The 21,698-nt window shown below is 43.4% G+C and overlaps 1 protein-coding gene across 2 annotated transcripts in view; it reads right to left on the bottom strand.

Annotated features, from left to right (window-relative positions):
• The window catches only part of strn (striatin, calmodulin binding protein), a 76,412-nt gene that overhangs the window by 3,007 nt on the left and 51,707 nt on the right, over positions 1 to 21,698 (bottom strand). For both annotated transcript variants that reach the window (XM_052024504.1, XM_052024505.1), the window contains exons 12-17: positions 12,077 to 12,124; positions 11,513 to 11,634; positions 9,674 to 9,841; positions 9,022 to 9,159; positions 6,053 to 6,157; positions 364 to 450 (exon numbers count right to left, since the gene is read on the bottom strand). In XM_052024504.1, coding sequence (XP_051880464.1) covers positions 364 to 450; positions 6,053 to 6,157; positions 9,022 to 9,159; positions 9,674 to 9,841; positions 11,513 to 11,634; positions 12,077 to 12,124 — 668 coding nt within the window. The remainder of the gene's footprint in view (positions 1 to 363; positions 451 to 6,052; positions 6,158 to 9,021; positions 9,160 to 9,673; positions 9,842 to 11,512; positions 11,635 to 12,076; positions 12,125 to 21,698) is intronic.

Genomic DNA, 21,698 nt, shown 5'->3' with positions numbered 1-21,698 from the left:
CCCCTTTTCAGACAAGAGATCCAGCGCCACAGATGGGATAATTGCTCGTCTATTGCACTATGTGCAGCAATTAATGCTCAGGAAAGAACCACTACAATTCTTTCAGGAGCATCCAGGGCACAAAGCCTAAGGCATACAAGGCTGTTGAAGACAATCATTGACAACAAAAAGAGGATGAAAACAATGAACAGCCTTGGTTCCATTTTCAGGAGCCGTAGGCTCAGAGACTCTAAGTTTACCATTGCATGGATATTGGGATTGTGGTAATTGTGTTAGATAAACGCTACCCTTATAGCTCTCAGCTCTAGGGGTTAATAAGTGAGTACTCAGATAATTAGGTTACCAAATTAAGTAAGTACTTACTGCCAGACATCAGATACAAGCCATTTGGATCCACAGCTAAACTTGTAACAGCATCTAAATGAGCTACCATTGAATGAAGAGTTTTTCCTGGAAATAAAAATAGTTGAAGTATTGTAATGAGATGAATGACATCACAGGACAGAAGATAGTCACCTGGTCATTAAGACGGTACAAGATTTAGATATTCAACTGAAGAAATCTACTGTAACCCCAATTCCCTACATCCTTTTATATTATGACTTTCCATTACAGATTCAATCCAAATCTAGGCTGACATGCAAATGTAACAACTAATGGTTCAGTAGTAGGAGAGTCTAGGACCAGAAAGCACAGCCTCAGAATAGAAGGATGTCCCTTTAGAACAGAGGAGGAACTTCTTTAGCCAGAGGGTGGTGAATTTGTGGAGTTCACTGCCACAGACGGCTGTGGAGGCCAAGTCATTGGGTATATTTAAAGCGGAGGTTGACAGGTTCTTGAATAGTAAGGGCGTCAAAGGTTATGGGGAGAAGGCAGGAGAATGGGGTTGAGAGGGAAAAATAAATCAGCCATGATCGAATGGCAGAGCAGACTCGATGGGCTGAATGGCCTAATTCTGCTTCTGTGTCTTATGGCTCTGCACTATTACAGATGACAATGTTTGGACAGACAATCCCATCCACCTATTCCAATGAGTTTAAAAGTTCCTAGAGCAGTAAGCAAAAAGTAAAAACCTGGTGTATAGCAAATACATCTGCACAACTGGAGATATCTGTTTGGCTTGAGAATGTTACTTATTCTGAAGAATAAACAGAACTGCCTTCTTAGCTTCATTAGTTCTTCTGGCTTCAAGATAGAAACCAATGGGAAAAAAAACTTGTGGTTAGGCTAATCTTTTTTGAATAATTTTTCCTACTATGAAAACTGGTTAGTATAACGAAGTTAGGAAATAAATTACACTTATTTTAATTAAGGAGGAAGCTGACATAATTCCAAGTAAAACTTGCTGTTATCATAACTCAGAGACACAAGAAATTCAGTAGATGCTGGAATCTGGAGCAACACACACAAAATGCTGGAGGAACTCAGGAGGTCAGGCAGCATCTATGGAGGGAAATGAATAGTTGATGTTTTGGGTCAAGACCCGTCATAAAGACTGGAAAAGCTTCTGCCTTCTTCCTTTCCAGTCCTGATGAAGCATCTCAATCCGAAACATCAACTGTTTATTTCCATCCCTAGATACTGCCTGACCTGCTGAGTTCCTCCAGCATTGTGCGTTATCATATTTATTTTGCTTTTTAACTTTCAACACTTTGTTGAGTCTTCTATAATCAAGTCACGTGGACTGATAGAGCAATTACATGCCGAGGATAAGAAGAATAATGGGTTTAGATTAAAGCAGCATGTTTAAGGCCCGAACTAAATTGCAGCATGAACTTCAAAAACAAAAAAAACTGTCTCAGTTGTAAAGACTAACGCTGATCTTCTGTTCATTGTGGTAATTTGCAAAATGTTAGATGTAGTATTTATTTCTGGAGGAAAACAGCTTAACAAAATGTAAATACTTTTATTGAAAAGTTCTGAGGTATATTATATTACCTAGATATTCTGAATATTGAGTGAAATTCTAGGTCATAAAGCTCAAAAGCACATTAACAGGAGTAATCACCAGTAAAAGGAGAGAGAAATAACTGAGTGATGCCTTAACAAATCTAATATTAAATCTCATTATTAACTGAGAATTCACTCTTGGTTTTAATTTTGGATTTCTTATGACCTAGATTTTGTGGGCCAATGATCAAAAACCAGAAGATTATATCAGGTTTATCATACCTTGAATACAGTAATCCCAAAATTGTTGTGTGCCCTAAACGTGCACCATTTGCTGGTAAACAGGATTAGTATAGATAGGTAGGTGACGGTTGGCACGGATGTGGTGGGCCAAAGGGCCATCTAATTCAGAGTTCAGTGCAGAAGAGAGAACTTGGGCTTAATGTCCTCCATTCGCATTTTACTTCATTGGAAAATATTGTGGGATGTTGAAGAGGTGCTAAGTGTCTTCTTCTTGATCTGAATGGCCACAAAGTCCTCAGACAAGAATTCGGTAATTTTAAAAAAACTCTTAATTAGGTAATTAACTAAAAACTCTTTGATCTTCACTTGAGTTTAAAAAAATAACTCAAGACAATTAAACATATTTTCTTTAAGTCTTTAATATTTAAATTTATTTTATATTTAAGTTTTTGAATGTCTTAAGAGGAGTGCATCTAAAAGATGCAAGTGAATGACAGTTCTGGTTAAGTCTGACATAGCTGAGACTACCTTTGGCCACCACGTGATCAAAGTGCAAGGTTCTTTTGATGAGCAGAGCCTCACCATAGAGAATTCTTCTGAGTTTTTCCACAAGTTTACAGGGAGAATCACCAGAGGCAAATGTGTTATTTTTCCCGAAACCAGTACCAGCAGTGAGCTGATAATTCTCACTTATGACTGCAAAATCTACCAATATTTTCAAAGGGGTGTCCACTTACTTAGTTCAGAAAGATGTTCTTACTATAATATTGTATACAAATTGCATAGTGGAAACAAATATTGTGAAACATTTGTTCAAGGTGGTCCCTTTTTAAAATAATTCCATCGAACCTTTGAAATATATTCTTAATCTCCTCATTCATGCAACCTTGTTTATTACATCCCCTAAAATAATATTTAAAGCAGTTCAGCATTTTTGCATAACTTCAAAGATTGGTCATTCTAGTCTGTTAGAACTGTAATCCAGTTTTGATCTTAAAATACATCAGATTATGCAGTAAACACAAAAGTAAACACTTACACAATTCAGGTAATTAAGAAATACTTGCATTTATGAGGTAGTATTGTTAAAAGAATATTAAAGCCATATACATATTCACTTTTTGAAGGACAGTATCTGTTATACAAGGATACCATCCTCTTGCACCTGAGCGTTAAACTGATCATGAGACCAACTTTCTCTGGGACCTTCCTAATATCCCAGTCACACTTCACCTGTGGTATATCTACAGAGTGAGCTTTCACACTGCAAATAACAATTTTGAAATGCAACATAAACTTTATATGAATTGTAAGCATGTTAATAATAAGAGAGATTCACTGGACTGAGTGCATTTTGACATGATAGATATTAATTCTTTAAGCAGAAACATGATTTCTCATATTGACTTGCGACACCAAACCTCTGGATGAAAAGCAAGCCAAAGAGGAGCTGTTTTACTTTCCTCATTTGCTCAATGATTGGGTCTAAAAACTTTCCACTTGGTTCCTTCTCTCCCCACCTCTGCTCCACACCACTTTCTACCCCCTTCCCCCCACCTCCCCCCGCACCCCCACCCTCCATTCAGAATTTTGGCCTAGCCAGATAACCCTCCTGTCAACACCAATTGAATGAGATGCAATAATAATAGTATAGTGATTAAGTTACTGGATGATCAGCAAGAGTTTGATCCAGAGACAGAAGTTTGAATCCTACCACGGTCACTGGGGAATTTGCATGAAAGTAAATAAATAAATTTGGAATCTATGAAGATAAAACATAGTCTTAGTAAAGGCAAGCAAGCAACTACTTGATTCAGGTTAAAAACCCATCTGGTTCACTAATGCTCTTCAGAGACGAATTCTGCTGATCTGACCAGTTTGATCTAGATTCTAGACTAACCAATGTGGTTGATTCTTAACTGCCACCTTTGTTCAAGGTCTATTTGGGATGTATTATTTGTTCACTGGTATTTATAATAAAACAAAATCCCACTTGGAATTTTTCTTTGATATGGAATTTATAGTTTGCCTTGGAGAGGAAGTAAAAATCAATATTTTGTGACTTTAATAAGTCTTTTCTTGTATCTGAGAAAGAGAATCTTCTACATTACAAGGTCAACACTGTTCTCACAGCCTATTATTGGTGAAAAATCTCCTGCACTTTCAACTTGTCCAGAGGTCAATTTAAAAAAAACTTTTAAATTCATTTTCAGGATATGTGTGCTGTTAACAGCATTCATTGCCCATCCCTGACTGTCCTAGAGTCAGAGTACTAAAGGAATCCTTTCAACCACCGTACCTATGCTGGCCAAGAAGTACCTATCTATGATAATCCCATTTTCCAGCACTCCATCTTTACCTTCTATGTCATGGCATTTCAGGTGCTTATCTAAATACTTCTTAAACATTGAGAGTACCTGCTTCCATCACTCCCTCAGGCAGTGCAATTCAGATTTTAACCACTTCTGGGTGAAAACAATTCTTCCTCAGATCTTCTCCAAATCTCCTGCCCCTTACTTTAAACCTACACCCTTGTCTTCAAGAAAGTGGTGGCAATCCACCTTCTTAACCCAGTTCTAGAGAAGTTACTGGCACAGAGCTACTGGGTAGGGAATTCCAGGAGTTAGATCCAGTGACTATGAAGGTCCAGTGATAGATTTCCAAGGTAGGATGGTGTGTGACTTCAGGAAAACCTGCAGGGGGTGGTATTGCTCATCCTTTTTGGTGGTGGAGGCTGTAGGTTTGGAGGTGACACTGGAGTAGCCTGGGCAAGTAACTGCAGTGCATTTTGTAGGTGGTACACTGCAGACGTAGTGTGATGGTAGTGGAGGGAATGAATGTTTAGAGTAGTTGATGGTGTGCCCTTAAAGTGAACTGCTTTGTTCTGAGTGGTGTTGCGCTTCTTGAGAGCAGTTGGCGCCGCACTCATCCAGATAAGTGCAGCATGTTCCATCACATTGTGGACTTGTGCCTTGTAGATAAAAGGCTTTGGGGTGTCAGAAGGTGAGTCACGCTGGAGGATGCCCATTGCCTGACTGCTTAAGTAATCATGGTATTTATATTTTTGTGGCTGACCCAGTTGGTTTTCTGATCATTGCAAATGTGGCCTCACTATTTAAGAACGGAGGGAGAGAGAAAACAGGAACGACTGACCTGTTAGCCTAAATCCAGTGGTAGAGAAAACACTGGAATCTATAATGAAGGATGTCATAATAGATACCTTGGAGAAAAAAGGACCGAGCAGATCCAATTGCATTGAATCATGTTTGTCTAATCTACTGGAGTTCTTTGAGGATACAGAAGATATTTGATAAAGCCCCTCACAGGACGTTGGTCAAGAAGGTACAAGGAACAGCTGCTGAGCACGGTGACTTTCTGTTCCTCAGTCCTCTTGTTATTTTGCAAACAAGGTGCGCCAAACAAATCTCTCAAATAGGTGTTTGACCATATCAGGAGAACCCACCACTTTAGGAACTGGTAGTCACCTTGGGACTTTCCACATTTCTTCTGAATATGCAGCAACAATCACTGGTTAATGGGATTAGCATAGATTGTACTTGGTCAGCATGGACGTGGTGGGCTGAAGGGCCTGTTTCTGTTCTGTGTGACTCTTTGAACAATTCCAATAACTTACTAGTATTTTTCAAAGTGGAAACGAGCAGAACCTTTTTTGCCGGATGTACTTGACCCAATGGGAGAGCACTGCTCTAATGGCACTATCAAGAAGATCAGCAACTCCATGTGAAGAAAAAGCATTGAAGAACATAATTGCAACACAAGTTTTTAAACAGTGGAGCTTGGTCACGTGGTGGTGCTGGGGAGCAACTGAAACCTCCCCAGTGTTAATATAATAATTAATTCAGGAGACTCATGTCTTAGCATACAACAACACAAACTGAAAGAATAAATAGTTTCCTACCTGTGTTATTGTCAAAGAATTTTATGCATCGGTCCTCATGGGCTGTTATGGTGACAGGAAGTGTAGGATGACTAATGACTTTATTAATTTGGCATGTAGATGAAGCTGAATGGCAAATAGAAATGTTATTAATAATATGGCATTATTTAAATTCTTATTTCAATCACAATTTGTTTCCCTGAATATATTTTAGAAACACAAAATCAAGATTAAAAAAATGTAAACATTCATATTATTTTCAGATAGGTGTGCTTCACTGTAATAATCTTTGGCACCTTGTGCAAGTACCAAAACCATACAAGGTTAGCCTGGCATCATTGAAGCTTCCCATAAAACTGACTGAATTTTCTGGGACAAAAATGATCAAATTCATACCTCTCACTGCCTTGGCGAAGCAGCCAACATAATCAAAGACCCAAACCACCCGGGTCATTTTCTCTTCTCTCCTCTCCCATCAGGCAGAAGATACAGGAACCCGAGGGCATGTACCACCAAGCTCAAGGACAGCTTCTGTCCCACGGTGATAAGACTATTGAACGGCTCCCTTATGCGATGAGATGGACTCTTGACCTCACAATCTACCTTGTTATTACCCTGCAATGCACTTCCCTGTAGCTGTGACACTTTACTCTGTATTCTGTTATTGTTTCTACCCGGTACTACCTCAATGCACTGTGTAATTAATTGATCTGTATGAAATGTACGCAAGACAAGTTTTTCACTGTACCTCGGTACAAGTGACAATAATAAACCAATACCAAAAGTTTAGATGAAAAATCTTTTCTTCCAATATAGACTAATGGTGGAACAGAAGCTCCACTGTGCCCAGTAGCTGTTCATTACGAGTCCAACAGCCAAGTACTAATGGGTTTTATTACAATAGGTGCATAATGATCCCTCCACAGAAGCATCGACTCTGGTTAATTTTATTTCACTCTAGCCCAGGGACATAAACACCATAATGTTCAATTGCTCTCCTGTGTTAAAATCAGCTAACAGGAGACAAGGTAATAGATTCAAAGAAGCAACCTTTCTCCTAAGATGTACACCATTCAGCCATTCTGTTCAGTGGGGCATTCAGAACTCTTCATTTCAAAGAGCATTACTGCTCAGATTGGGCTATTTCAGAAAAATCACATCGTACATTAAAGATTCAATCATAAGGCAGAAAAAAAAAACAAGTATCTTGATCTGAGCAAAGCTGCATATTTCTAACTGAATTAATTTTTAAGATCGAGCTTGGTAAAGTGATGAAAATGGATGGAGGACATACATCATGATTTCCCACACTATGGCCAATCTCAGCAGTTACATTACAAGGAGAAAAGCAGCAGAAATCATATACTCCCACGAAACAGCAAAGGGAAATCCACTTCTAGCCAAACACACCTGCCTTTACAGTAGCACTGGCAGAGGCCTGAGAACAATACCCCAGTATTTCCCAGTCCATAAGGTGCAAGGCAACCAGAGGAAATATCAAACTACCAAAAATGAAAAGCTGTACAATAAAGCCACTTCACATTCATTTAAATTTCTTAGCAGTCAAAAGATCAATTTTAACTCAGAGACACAAGAGACTGAAGATGCTGGAAGCCGAAGCAGCACACAAAATGCTGGAGGAACTCAGAGGGTCAGGCAGCATTTATGGAGGGAAATGGACCGCTGATATTTCGGGTTGAGACCCTTCATCTGAGGGTCTTGACCCCAAATGTTCTTTTCTTGGTTCCTCCAGCGTTTTGTGTATTGATCAAGTTTAACTCAATCATTGACTTTTCTCTTTTCAAAGCACAAACATCTTATCTAAAGGAATGAGCTCTGGAATTGCATAATTCATATCTGTTAAACATGTTATTGCACGATATAAAAAATAAGTGCTGAGGCACCCAGAGCTTTCCATTTCTGGACATGGCGTCAGCACTAAGGTTAGATATAGTACGGTAATGTTCCTTCAAAATGTTCCAGTATTCCACTATAAAATGCTGCCTACTGCACCAATTTGCAGGGATTTTTTCACTAAGGATGTAGGATATGAGGAATCAGGATGGAAGTGTTTAAAATAGTGGATTGCTAGGACATGATAGAGGAAACTGTTTTCCAGTTTCATTTGTATTGCGTACAATACTACTTTCCCCAAAACTCTACATAAAATTAATTAAGTTATAGTTTCTAATGAGACAATTGGAAGCAAGTATAATCTAAATAAGTGGCAGGAACCTAGCAAGCTGTTGCAGGCATTTTAAAGACTAAAAGTAGGGGCCATTGACACCTGATCAAATTTTAGAACCTTTGATCAGTGAATAGAACTTTTTCCACAAAGCAGATTGGGCTGAAGCTGCATCAATATTCAAGATTACTATAGGAAGTGGAAAAGAATGTAGGATAATAATGACAATACTCATTTTGAAGGTAAAATCAACATTTTTCTGACTGGATTGAATTGCCTGATTCTGTGATATAAAATACATACGTTTCCTCTCAGGGCTGGGTTGAGACATATCGAGCAGATTTCACGTGGGACACTTGTAGATGGAATATAGTAAACTTGGTCTGGGATAGAATTAAGCCCAGATCGAAGGCCAGTGTGTAACCCTGGCTAAAAAGTCCTCTGCAATCAAACTTTAATTGCTCATTGAAAACATTAATCCTTTCCAACATAGGCAAAATATCAATATTTGCTGTTAAAAGCACAAAGCTATCTTGTAGGTGAAATTAATAAACAATTTACATGTCACAAATCAGTTAATGATAAATAGCAATAATTGAAATTTAGCTTCATTTCAACAACAGGGTGGGGGGGGGGGAGACAGGGAAGTATTGCTCTTCAAATGAAAATTCAAATTAACCAAAATTTCATAATACTATCCCCAAAATTAGCCATCAGCAGTTACTGTTAAAATCAGCTTTTCACAATGATGTTGCTAATTTTATTATTTCTGATAGTGAGAAATTCTTTACAATAGAAAACATACCATCAATACTAGACTCAAAGGTGAGGAATCGTTGACATGTCTCCATGTCAAATATGCTCGTCTGTCCATTTACAAATGATGACACCAAATGAGACGGATCACTGCAGACTATGTCAACAGAGGTAGGGATTCCAGATTCTACAAGAGAAAAACAAAACTGTTTACTTTGCATGCTAATTAGTCTTTAATACAATACATTCCTGCCATTGACATTTAGTAAAGCTGAATCCATTACTATGGACATGAGCTGAAATGTGAATAATTTTCACATACTTCCTAAAATATGAAATATCACGGTTAATGAAGGCCCAGATTTCTACTGTTCTCCCCTGGATCGTGGTTCGGGGTTGGCAAAAAGACTCTCCTCCAGCTGAAGGTACTGCCAGAATGCTACTGGGTATGGTGTTCCAGGATTTAAAAGCAATTTTGATAATTATATTTAATGCATAAAATGCATCTGTGAGCAGTTACTATTAAAGTTTTTCATTCAAAATATTGACAAAAATTTTACAGAAAAATTAAAATTAGGATATATGACTTTAATATGTGGGCTAAATTACATTTGCAAATCTTGGTCTACTTAGCCCCACCCTCTAACCCCACTTAACCCAAAGAATATATTGTCATTCAATAGGGCAAATTAAGTCCATACCTTTGTTTTCATTAAATACACAAAGTGAAGGCGCTATTTCAGTGGTGTTCCACAGCCGCAGAGTCCCATCAGCTGAACAGGACAGGAGGCGTTGATGTGCTGCACTGTACACCAAACCCCAAACGGCGTCAGTGTGTCCTTCCAAAGCACCTCGCAACACAGAAGGATCTGTGAAGAAACCATTTCTTAATTCAGACAAGAACAAAGTCACACTCTCTGGTCCACATCCACACAGATTTCCCTATACTTCTTTGAAAGCTGCAAGATGATTTGAAGATAAAATATCATGTAGTAAGTACAAACAAAAGCCAGAATTCTACAGACTAATTCTTTGGGTGAGGCTCACTTTTTTGGAACATGGAGGTCATGCTCAGCTGAAACTCAGGAATAATTCCAGGCTGCTGATGCCTGGAATTATTGCTGGGAGGTCTCCAAAATTCTGTACTCAAGGAGAGAAGATTTCATCTATTTTTCCTTAGCTTCCCCACTCCCCACCCCACTGGGGTTTGGGGGGCAGGTGGGGGGGTGGAAAAGAGTGGGGCATTTGCCTATATTGTAGGTTTCCTAAAAAGTGTAGACATTTGTAATTGTACTCATGTCCTTACAGAAGTACAGAAGCTTCCCTGGCAATCTTTTATCAGGAGGATCTCTACCGTACTCATCCACAAAGAACATGCTGCCTGCAGGCATTATTTTTCAACCTAGTATTGGCATTGGTTTATTATTGTCACTTGTACCGAGGTACAGTGAAAAACTTGTCTTGCATACCGTTTGTACAGATCAATTTATTACACAGTGCATTGAGGTAGTACAGGGTAAAAACAATAACAGAATACAGAGTAAAGTGTCACAGCTGCAGGGAAGTGCAGTGCAGGTAGACAATAAGGTGCAAGATCATAACGAGGTAGGTAGATTGTGAGGTCAAGAGTCCATCTCATCGTATAAGGGAGCCCGTTCAATAGTCTTATCACAGTGGGATAGAAACTGTCCTTGAGCCTGGTGGTATGTGCCCTCAGGCTCCTGTATCTTCTGCCTGATGGGAGAGGAGAGAGGAGAGAATGAACCGGGTGGGTGGGGTCTTTGATTATGCTGGCTGCTTCACCAAGGCAGTGAGGGGTATAGAGTCCATGGAGGGGAGGCTGGTTTCCATGATGTGCTGAGCTGTGTCCACAACTCTCTGCAGTTTCTTGTAGTCCTGGGCAGAGCAGTTGCCATGCCAAGCTGTGATGCATCCAGATAGGATGCTTTCTGTGGGGTATCGATGAAAGTTGGTGGATGTCAAAGGGGACATGCAAAATTTCTTTAGCCTCCTGAGGAAGTAGAGGTGCTGGTGAGCTTTCTTGGCCCTGGCATCCACATGGTTGGACCAGGACAGGCTATTGGCGATGTTCACTCCTAGAAACTTGAAGCTCTCAACCCTCTCGACCTCAGCACCATTGATGCTCTTCCACCCCGCTCACAGTTATGCAGCATCTATTCTTTCAATAACAGCACTCCCCCATAACTTGAAGAGTGTGCTTTATTATGGTATATTTGTTTTAAGAGCTGGCTAGACAGCTGCAGAAACTTGTAAATATCAACAGAGAACACCACATTGAAAATGACAGTGCGGCACCGCACAGGTATCCTGCCAGCGCTGCTTTGTGAGCCTCACAATTGAAGACGTCAATTTTTAATGGGACTTTGAGGTATTAGGGTTAACATGATTAGGGTACAACATGATTGAAAGAAAGTAGTGCAATTTCTAAGCCATAGTTTACTTAACCAGTTAATCTTGGCTTTTCAAAACAGGAATTTGTATATAATAGCGTAAATGACAAAATATGCAGATATACGCACCGTATGAATCATAAGGATCAATAGCGGAACTGGGGGCATTCCAGCACTGGATTACTCCGTCAGTACCTCCACTGAAACACTGCTCCCCACTGGTGCTCATCACAACACACAACACTGGGCCTCTAGGCAATGCAGAGAAAATAAAACAAATTTAATTCTCCCTCCCAATATCTTTCAATCAGACCCTTCTTTGCATTACAGGAGACCCTGGGTTATGCAATGATTCTGTTCCTGATAAGTGTCCATAAGCTGATTTTTCCATAAACTGGGAACATCCATTTTCTATAGTTACCCATACCGTATCGCTCTATATACATTTGCTATAATTCTTTCATTTTTGAATATTAACTTCACCATAACACTACCCATAATTAAACTAATGTAACACACACTATATCCAGTCATTAACGAATACTACCAAACACATTATTATTACTACTACTATCTTGAAAAATGCTTATAAAATGTATGGGAAAATTTATGTAAAGTCAGATTTCCATAAGTTAGGCCATCTGTAACCTGGAGAGCCCCTGTGTATGGAATGCACATGATATTCAAGCCTACCTGTGAGCCCTGAATGTGTATATGGGTTCTACATCCAATGATGTACTCCTGCGGAAAGAAAGAGCACAACTGTTAAGTTTGTCAATGGTTTCGGCAACTTAATACATCTGTAACAGAAGTCCAGTAAGAGCAAAACTTAAACTGAACATGAACAAATCCCAATATTAAAGTCAATTAATGTTCCCCCAACATAAATCCTACATCTTTGACTTTTCCTCCCTACAAGTCAACACAATGACTAGTTATACAAGCTACGATATTCTTCTGTTGCTCTAAAGCCTGTTCACTGATGCTACCAGGACATTACAGGTAAATAATACACTGTAGCGACTCACCATCCGAGCAAGCGAACTGGCTCGGCGGTCAGGTTGCGCGTCAGAACAGCGAGGCCCAAGATGACGCTGGGCCTTCATCTTCCCCGAGTGACAGGGAGAACCCGCGCGCAGGAAAAGTTTGATGACGTAGCGCATACGTCATTTCCGTTTTTGGTGGGCGGGAACCGTTCCTCTTAAAAGGCCCACGCAAGGCGAGAAAATAAATCAGTTTTGTTCTGCAGCTCATCGACTACTGTCTTACTTTCACATCACGGTAGCAGCTACTACATTGGTGACCCCGACGGTCCAAACGGATTTTGGACCCACACAATGGACGACAACGCAGTAGCACTCAAGCTGCCCACCTTTTGGACACTTCGGCCCTGCGTCTGGTTTGACCAGGCCAAAGCACAATTCCAACTTCGGCAGATCACCTTCGACTCCACAAAGTACTACCACGTGGTCAGCTCTCTGGACCAGGAGACAGCCTCCCAGGTCGGAGACTTCATCCAGTCCCCTATGGAGGAAGGCAAGTACCCAACTTTCAAAGACCTTCTTATTCAGACCTTCGGCCTCTCCTGTTGCAAGCGCGCCGCCCGCCTGCTTCATCTCGACAGCCTGGAGGACAGATCCCCATTGGCCCTGATGAACAAGATGCTGGCCTTGGCTGAGGGACACAAGCCCTGCCTGATGTTTGAACAGGCCTTCCTTGAAGAACTACCTGACGACATTCACCTGCTGTTGGCCGATGCTGATTTCAGCAACCCACGTGAGGTAGCCGCCCGGGCAGATGTCCTGTGGAAGGCCAAACGCGAGAGTGGGTTGTCCATTGGCCAAATCGCCAGACTGCGGGCCCAACGCTTACCTAACCCAGTCCCAGCAACCGAGCGACCACACCCCAGAAACACAGATGACGACACTGGCGACCACCTGTGTTTCTACCATCAGAGGTGGGGCGTGGAGGCCCATCGATGCCTCCCACCCTGCAAGTTTCAGGGAAACGCCAGGGCCAGCCGCTGCTGATGGCTGCGGTGGCTGGCTGCCAACACAGCCTCCTATTCGTTTGGGACAAGTAGTCCGGGCGTCGTTTCCTCGTCGATACTAGAGCAGAGGTCAGTGTTTTGCCCCTGACCGGCCGCGACACTTGTAGCAGGCAACAGGGTCCTACACTCAAAGCTGCAAACGGCACAACGATATGGACTTTTGGTACCCGTACAGTTCAATTACAATTCGGCGACAGCCGTTTTACCTGGAACTTTATCCTTGCCGCCGTCGCCCGGCCACTCCTGGGAGCCGATTTCCTTCGGGCCCACAGTCTGTTAGTCAACCTGCGAGGGAAGCGGCTAGTGCACTCCAGAACTTTCCAAACCTACTCCCTGGGAGCAGCCAGCCTACCAGCCCCTCACCTGGACTCAGTTTCCCTGTCTGGCAACGAGTTCACCAAGTTCCTAGCCGAGTTCCCATTGGTTTTGGCACCAAATTACAAATTCGATGCCCAAACACGGTGTGCGGCATCAAATCATTACCACAGGGACACCCCTTCATGCCCAAGCCCGACGACTACCTCCAGACAAGCTCCGCCTGGCAAAGGAAGAGTTCTGCCGCATGGAAGAGCTGGGGATCGTTTGCAGGTCAGACAGCCCCTGGACCTCCCCCCTGCACATGGTCCCCAAAGCCACCGGTGGGTGCAGGCCCCTGCGACGACTACCGCAGGCTGAATGACGCCACCACCCTAGACTGCTACCCCATTCCTCACATCCAGGACTTTGTAGCGAACCTACACGGGGCCTACATCTTCTCCAAGGTGGACCTCGTCCGGGGATACCACCAAATCGCGGTCCACCCTGACGATGTCCCCAAAACTGCGCTTATCACTCCATTCGGCCTCTTCAAATTCCTTTGAATGCTGTTCGGCCTTAAGAACGCCGTGCAGACTTTCCAGCGGCTGATAGACGCGGTAGGCCGCAACCTGGACTTTGTGTTCATTTACTTAGATGACATACTAATCGCCAGCCGTGACCGCCAAGAACACCTTTCCCACCTCTGCCAACTGTACTCCCGTATCCGTGATTTCGGCCTCACTATCAACCTGGCCAAGTGCCAATTCAGACTCGACTCTATCGATTTCCTCGGCCACAGAATCACCAGCGAAGGAGCAACACCCCTACCCGCCAAGGTAGACACCATCCGCCATTTTGCCCGTCCCAACACGGTCAAAGGCCTGCAAGAATTCCTGGGGATGGTCAACTTTTACCATCAGTTCATCCCTGCAGCAGCCCGTATCATGCGCCCTTTGTTCTTGCTAATGTCTGGCAAGGGCAAGGACATCACCTGGAACGACGAGGCCGCGGCTGCCTTCGTTAAGGCCAAGGACGCCCTGGCAGACACTGTGATGCTGGTACACCCTAGGACAGACATCCCAACCGCCCTCACGGTGGACACATCCAACACCGCGGTTGGTGAGGTACTGGAACAACTAATCGAAGGCCGTTGGCAACACTTGGCAATTTTCAGCAGGCACCTTAGACCACCTGAACTGAAATACAGCGCTTTTGATCGGGAACTTCTAGTGCTGTACTTGGTGGTCCGGCATTTCCGGTACTTTTTAAGGCAGACCTTTCACCGCTTTCACTGACCATAAGCCTTCGTCCTTCGCCTTCTCCAATCCCTGGTCGCTCATCAGCAGCGACATTTGTCCTACAATCCCGAATTCACGACAGATATCCAACATGTCTCCGGAAAGGACAATGTCGTTGCTGACGCGCTTTCCAGACCGACCATCCACAGCCTGTCCCTGGGTGTAGACTACACAGCCCTGGCTGACGCACAGCAAGCCGACGACGAGCTGCCCAGCTACAGAACTGCAGTCTCGGGCCTGCAGCTCCAAGATTTCTTAGTCAGTCCAGGTCAGCAGACCCTCCTTTGCGACATCACAACAGGTCAGCCCCGCCCTATAGTTCCTGCAGCCTGGCAGAAATGCATTTCCAACTCGGTACACGGGTTGGCGCACCCGTCCATCAGATCAACTGTCCGACTGGTCGCCAGCAAGTTCATCTGGTGTGGCCTGCGCAAACAGGTCAGTGAGTGGGCCAGGACTTGTCCGCACTGCCAGACGTCAAAAATCCAACGACACACCAAGGTTCCGCCACAGCAGTTCTAGCCTACCCGTAGAAGGTTCGACCACATCCACGTCAACCTCGTTGGTCCTCTGCCAGTTTCAAGAGGAGCTCGGTACCTCCTTACCATCATGGACCAGTTCACGAGGTGGTCAGAGGCAACTCTTCTATCTGACATCACGACTGATTCCTGTGCCCGGGCGCTGCTCACAACTTGGATCTTGCGTTTTGGTGTTCCGTCCCACATCACTTCAGACAGGGGCACCCGCTTTATCTCCAGCCTCTGGTCTGCATTAGCGAACATGCTAGGGATGCAGCTGCACACCACCATGGTCTACCACCCTCAATCAAACAGGTTGGTGGAATATCTCCACCGCCATCTGAAATCAGCCCTGATGGCCTGCCTGAAAGGTCCTAACTGGGTCGATGAACTGCCTTGGGTCCTGCTCGGCATACGCACTGCCCCCAAGGAAGATCTCCACGCTTCGTCAGCTGAACTCGTGTACGGTGCGCCCCTGGTTGTCCCAAGGGATTTCATACCCGCCCTTCAGGGCCAAGAGGAACAACCCACGGCAGTCCTGGAAAGACTGCGCGAGAAGCTCGGCAGCTTGGCACTGATTCCCACTTCGCGGTATGGTCAAGCCCCATGCTGTGAGCCCAAGGAACTACTAGACTAAGTTAGTTTTCATTCGCAGGGGCAAACCCCGGGCACCGTTGCAACGACCATACGAGGGGCCGTTCTGGGTCATCAGGAATAATGGGTCCACCTTTATTTTGGACACTGGGGGCAAGGAAGAGGTCTTCACAACGGACCTCCTCAAACCGGCCCACTTAGATCTACAACAACCGGTTGAGGTCCCAACACTGCAACGTCGACCTCCTAAGCAATGGCTAGCACAGCCCGCGCACCTTGGGGACTGTATCGCTGGTTCTTGTGGGGGGGGGGGGGGGGGGGGAGGGGTGTTGTGTAGCGACTCACCATCCGAGCAAACAAACCGGTTCGGTGGTCGGGTCGCGCGTCATCGGAGCGGTGAGGCCCAAGATGGTGCTGGCCCTTCGTCATCCCCAAGCAACGGGGAGAACCCGCGCACGGAAAAAATTTGATGACGTAGTGCATACGTCATTTCCGTTTTCGGTGGGTGGGAACCGTTCCTCTTAAAAGGCCCGCGCAAGGCGGGAAAATAAATCAGTTTTGTTCTGCAGCTCATTGACTAGTATCTTAATTTCGCATCGCGGTAGCAGCTGCTACAACACAAGTAATAGGCAAGAGCACTGGATGGAGGTAGGTGAGAATGATAACTTTGACATCAATGAGAACTGGGTCGAGGGGGTGGAAACTTTCCACTTGTTAGAATCACACCTACCTCAAAGATGCTTGGAGGCCAATAATCTTAGCCTCCAATGCAGGAGTTTGTCAGAACAGTGCCCTCATCCCATCTTCAGTTCTTTCATCAATAACCTCTCCTTCTTAACCTGAAAGTGGGTATGTTCATTGATGATACACAATGTACCATTCCCACCTGGAACTCCTCAGAAAATGATGCAGCCCTTATCTGCATGCAGACTTGGGCCAAGTGGCAAGTAACCTTATTGCCATATAAATACAATGCAATGACCATCTCTATAGAGAGCTCATCTATCCGCATTCCCTTGACATTCAACAGCGTTAACATTGCCATATCCATCATGACTCATCCCTGCTCTCCCGACCTGGAATATCTGGTTTTTGAGTGTCAACTGTTCTACCTGCCAGAGAACTCTCCACCGTCATCCTGGCTGCAGTCTACATCCTGCCTCAAGCAGACGTCAAGCTAGCACTCGGGGAATTGAGCGCCATGATCAACAAACACAAAACAGTGTACCCTGATGTTTTCCTCATCATCGCTGGGGACTTAAACTAGGCAAGCTTGACGACGACGCTGCCTATCATCAACATGTCATCTTCAACACCAGAGGACCAAACACACTTGATTACTGCTATGCCACCATCAAGAATGCCTACCATTCCATCCCTTGCCTGTACTTTGGTAAATCTGACCACATGGTTGTGCTGCTTCTTCCTGTACACAGGCACTGAAGAGCACAGCATTAGTGGAGAGGACTATGAAGAGCTGGTCAAGGGTGGCAGAAGAGCGAATATAGGACTGCATGAATTGGTGGACTGGGCTATATTTAAGGATTCATCAGTGGACCTGAATATGTCACAGTCTTCACTGACTGCATAAAGAATTGCATGGACAAGTGTGTACCCAGAAAAACATTCCGAATCTCCCCCTAACAGAAGCCCTGGATGAACCAGGAGATTGTAATCTGCTGAAGGCTAGATCTGTGGTGTTTAGGACAGATGATCCAGTCATACAAGTAGTCCAAGGACGACCTCCAGAAGGCCATCACGAGCGTGAAAAGACAATTCTGGACTAAACTAAATTCAGAGACGGATGCTTGACAGATGTGCAGGGCTTCCTACAAGGTGAAACCAGGCAACACAAAAGGCTCATCACTTCCAGATGAGCTCAATACCTTTAATGCACGCTTTGAAAGGGAGAATAATGACACTCCTATATGAGCCTCCACAGCTGCTTATGACCCCGTGATCTCAGTCTCTAAGGCTGACGTCAGAACATCCTTCAAGAGTGTGAATCCATGAAAAGCATCTGGCCTAGACAGCATACCTGGCAGAGTACTGAAGATCTGTGCTGACCAACTGGCTGGTGTATTCAAGGACATCTTCAGCCTCTCACTTCTGCGGTCTGAGGTTCCCACCTGCTTCAAAAGGGCATCTATAGTACTGGTGCCCAAGAAGAGCCTGGTGACCTGCCTCAATGACTACTGTCAGGTAACACTTACATTCACCGTAATGAAGTGGTTCAAGAGGTTGGTTTTGGCACAAATCAACTTCAGCCTCAGAAATGACCTGGATCCCCTTCAGTTTGCCTTTTGCCACAATAGGTCAACAGCAGATGCTATTTCACTGGCTCTCCACTCTGTTCTGGAGTATTTGAACAACAGTAATGCATACTTCAGGCTTGCATTTACCAATTACAGCTCAGCGTTCAACATCATTATCCCCTCCAAACATATTACCAAGTTCCAAGACCTGGGCCTCTGAGCTTCACTTTGCAACTGGATCCTTGACATCCTCACTGGCAGACCTCAATCAGTACGGAATCAGTAAACACCTCCTCACTGACCATCAATGCAAGTGCATCTGAGGGCTGCGTGCTTAGCCCCCCATGCTCTACTCTCTTTATACCCACGATTGTGTGCGTAAGCAGAGCTTCAATACCTTCTACAAATTCACCAATGACACCACTGTTGTTGGCTGAATCACAGGTGGTGATGAGTCAGCATACAGGATTAAGATAGAATATCTGATTGAGTATAACAATAACAACCTCATGCTCAACATCAACAAATCCAAGGAGCTAATTGTTGACTTCAGAAAGGGGAAGTCGGGAGACCACATGCCAGTTCTCATTGGTGGGTCAGAGGTGGAGAGAGTAAGCAGCTTCAGAACCCTGGGTGTTAACATCTCAGATTACTTGTCCTGGGTCCAGCACTTAGATGCAATCAAGACGGTGGCATGCTAGTGTCTCTACTTTCTTAGAAGCTTAAAGAGATTTGGCAATGTCACTAAATACTTTCAACAGTGCAGCTGTAGAATTTTGTTAAAGTATCCTGACTAGTTGCATCATGGGCTGGTACGGCAATTCCAATGCACAGGAACGCAAGAGGCTGCAGAGAGTAGTGGACATAGACCGGTCCATCACAGGCACAGCCCTCCCCACCATTGACAGCATCTACAGGAAGTGCTGCCTCAAGAAGGCAGCATCCATCATCAAGGATCCCCACCTTCTGGGTCATGCCCTCTCCTCATTGCTACTGTCAGGCAGTAGGGACAGAAGCCTGAAGTCCCACACCACCAGTTTCAGGAACAATCATCAGATTCTTGAACCAACCCGCACAACCCTAATCCTATCTCAGCAACAGAACACTACGGACCACCTTTTGCACTACCACGGACTTGTCTCCGATTGTGTTTTTTTTGAACCAATGACTTGTTTTGCAGGTTTTTTTTAACCTCTCGTCATTGTCTTGTATAATTTATGTATAATTTATATATTCTGTGTGTTGTCTGAGCCTACATCCCTGTGATGCTGCTGCAAGCAGGTTTTTCATTATACCTGTACCTCACTGTACTCGTGCACATGACAATAAACTTGACTTAAATTTGAATCTGGGGGTTTGCACCAGAAACTTTAATGGACAAGTCATACATATACTGGCTACAAGAACAAGTCATCCCCTGACTCAAGGAGTCAGGGTATGACTTTAGGCCATCTGCACAGAAATCGGAAATGCAACGGTATACTCTTTTTGCCTGCGTCAGGGCAGTCTCAGCAGCACAAGTAGTTAACACCATCCAGGAAAACCTACCTGTTTGTCTTGCAACACATTCACCACTACCATTAACATTCTCTCTCTCTTCATCTATGGCACAATCTCCAGCATGTGCTGTCTACAAGCTGCACTTCTGCAACTCACTCTTCTTTGAAATGATCTCCCAAATTATGGATCTCTACATGAGCAGCAAAAACTCTTCTACAATACTGAGACTTTAAAACCTGGACAATGACCACTTGCAAGTATGAATCCAGCAATACAAAATGACAAGACACAACTACAGCCTATTAGAAAATATTTAATTGCTTTCAAGCTATTTAAGAAGCAATTTGGCAAGCAACTGCATAAAAATGCATATGCAACAAAAGCATTATTGGTTCCATCCCTATTGTCCTGTAATCCACACTATCTCCAGAATTCTCTCTAGCCTTATCCTATAGACACATACAGATTTCTGCCTTTTACATCTTAAAAAAAAGTCAAGATCCACTCAGATCAACACATCTCCAACTCTGTAATTACCACCAGTTCCTGCTTTACCTCATCTCCTTTGGACTTTTCCATTTTAATGACAATTTGCAAAATTCTCCCTGGCTTGTCACTATAGATTCTAAATTAAGAAAGGAAAGCTCACTAGTGCACAGAAATCAGCATCTCATATTGTTCAGACTGTCTCCATGAAGGAGCACATGATGGGAGAATTCAGTGCCCATCTAATGCAAAGTTATCTTCTGCAAGAAGAGTCTAGGAAATTGCAGATTCGAGTTCAAACACCATATTACAAGCAAAGACATCTCACTCTAAAGATTCTCCAGATGCCAAGGCACACTGCACAGAATAAACACACATTTAATGCAGAAGAAATAGAATCCAGTCTCTAGAATGTCATGAAATGACTCACTCTTCTTTGAAATGAGATCAAGTCAAAAATTACTCCAACTAGACTGTTAGCTCTATCAATATTTGGAAAGGGAAATGTATGGTTAACTTTTCTTGCAAAAGACCTTCAATTGGAACTTGTTCAATTTAAGGAACTAATTCAAGGTCCACCTTGAAAAGACAAGTGTTTTTACTGGTGAAATAAAAGCTTAAACTGCTCAATGTGTGCAACATTGAAATAAATTTATAATAAAGGGACTCCATCATCCTACATGTGCCAAGTATTCTCCTTAAACTGCCCACTGGCAACTCTCTCTGTTCCCACTCCCCTCCCCACCCCAAAACAGCTGTGTCCCTAACAAATCAATTTCAGGATCCTTGTGCTTAATGGCAAATTGACTTTGTTCCATTTTACTTCTTGATTTTCTTCAAGAATTATGTACCAGCTAACACTTCTTGCTCTTCCAATTCTTTAGTTGAGTACTGGTGGCATTCCAACCACAGACATTTCCCTGCACCATAAGAATTTTGAAAACCTCTGATTATCTTCCTTAAATCATATAATGTGAACTGATTTTCATCCTGTAACTTGAGAAGCAAGTTTGGATATTTTGCTATGTTAGAAGCACCACATAGGGCACATTTTGGTTTGGCTCCTGACAATGAAAATGCAACTATGGATTCATTATCAACAAATGAGCCATTTAATGATGATGCAAAAAAAAAGGCCACTAGGAACATGCTTTTCAGTTCATGTTGCTAAGTGTGCAACACAGGCAAGATTGATCAGGAGTTCTTCTTCCAAATCCCACCATGATTCCAAGAGTCCTATCTATTACAGCTGATGCAAAATAGATGTTCTTTTGTGACATTTTGACTTGTATTTACTTATGGTATCAACTCTAGCAG

This window comes from Pristis pectinata, chromosome 10, assembly GCF_009764475.1.
Source record: "Pristis pectinata isolate sPriPec2 chromosome 10, sPriPec2.1.pri, whole genome shotgun sequence".
Lineage (NCBI taxonomy): Eukaryota > Metazoa > Chordata > Chondrichthyes > Rhinopristiformes > Pristidae > Pristis > Pristis pectinata.
This window is presented reverse-complemented; position numbering and strand designations above follow the sequence as displayed.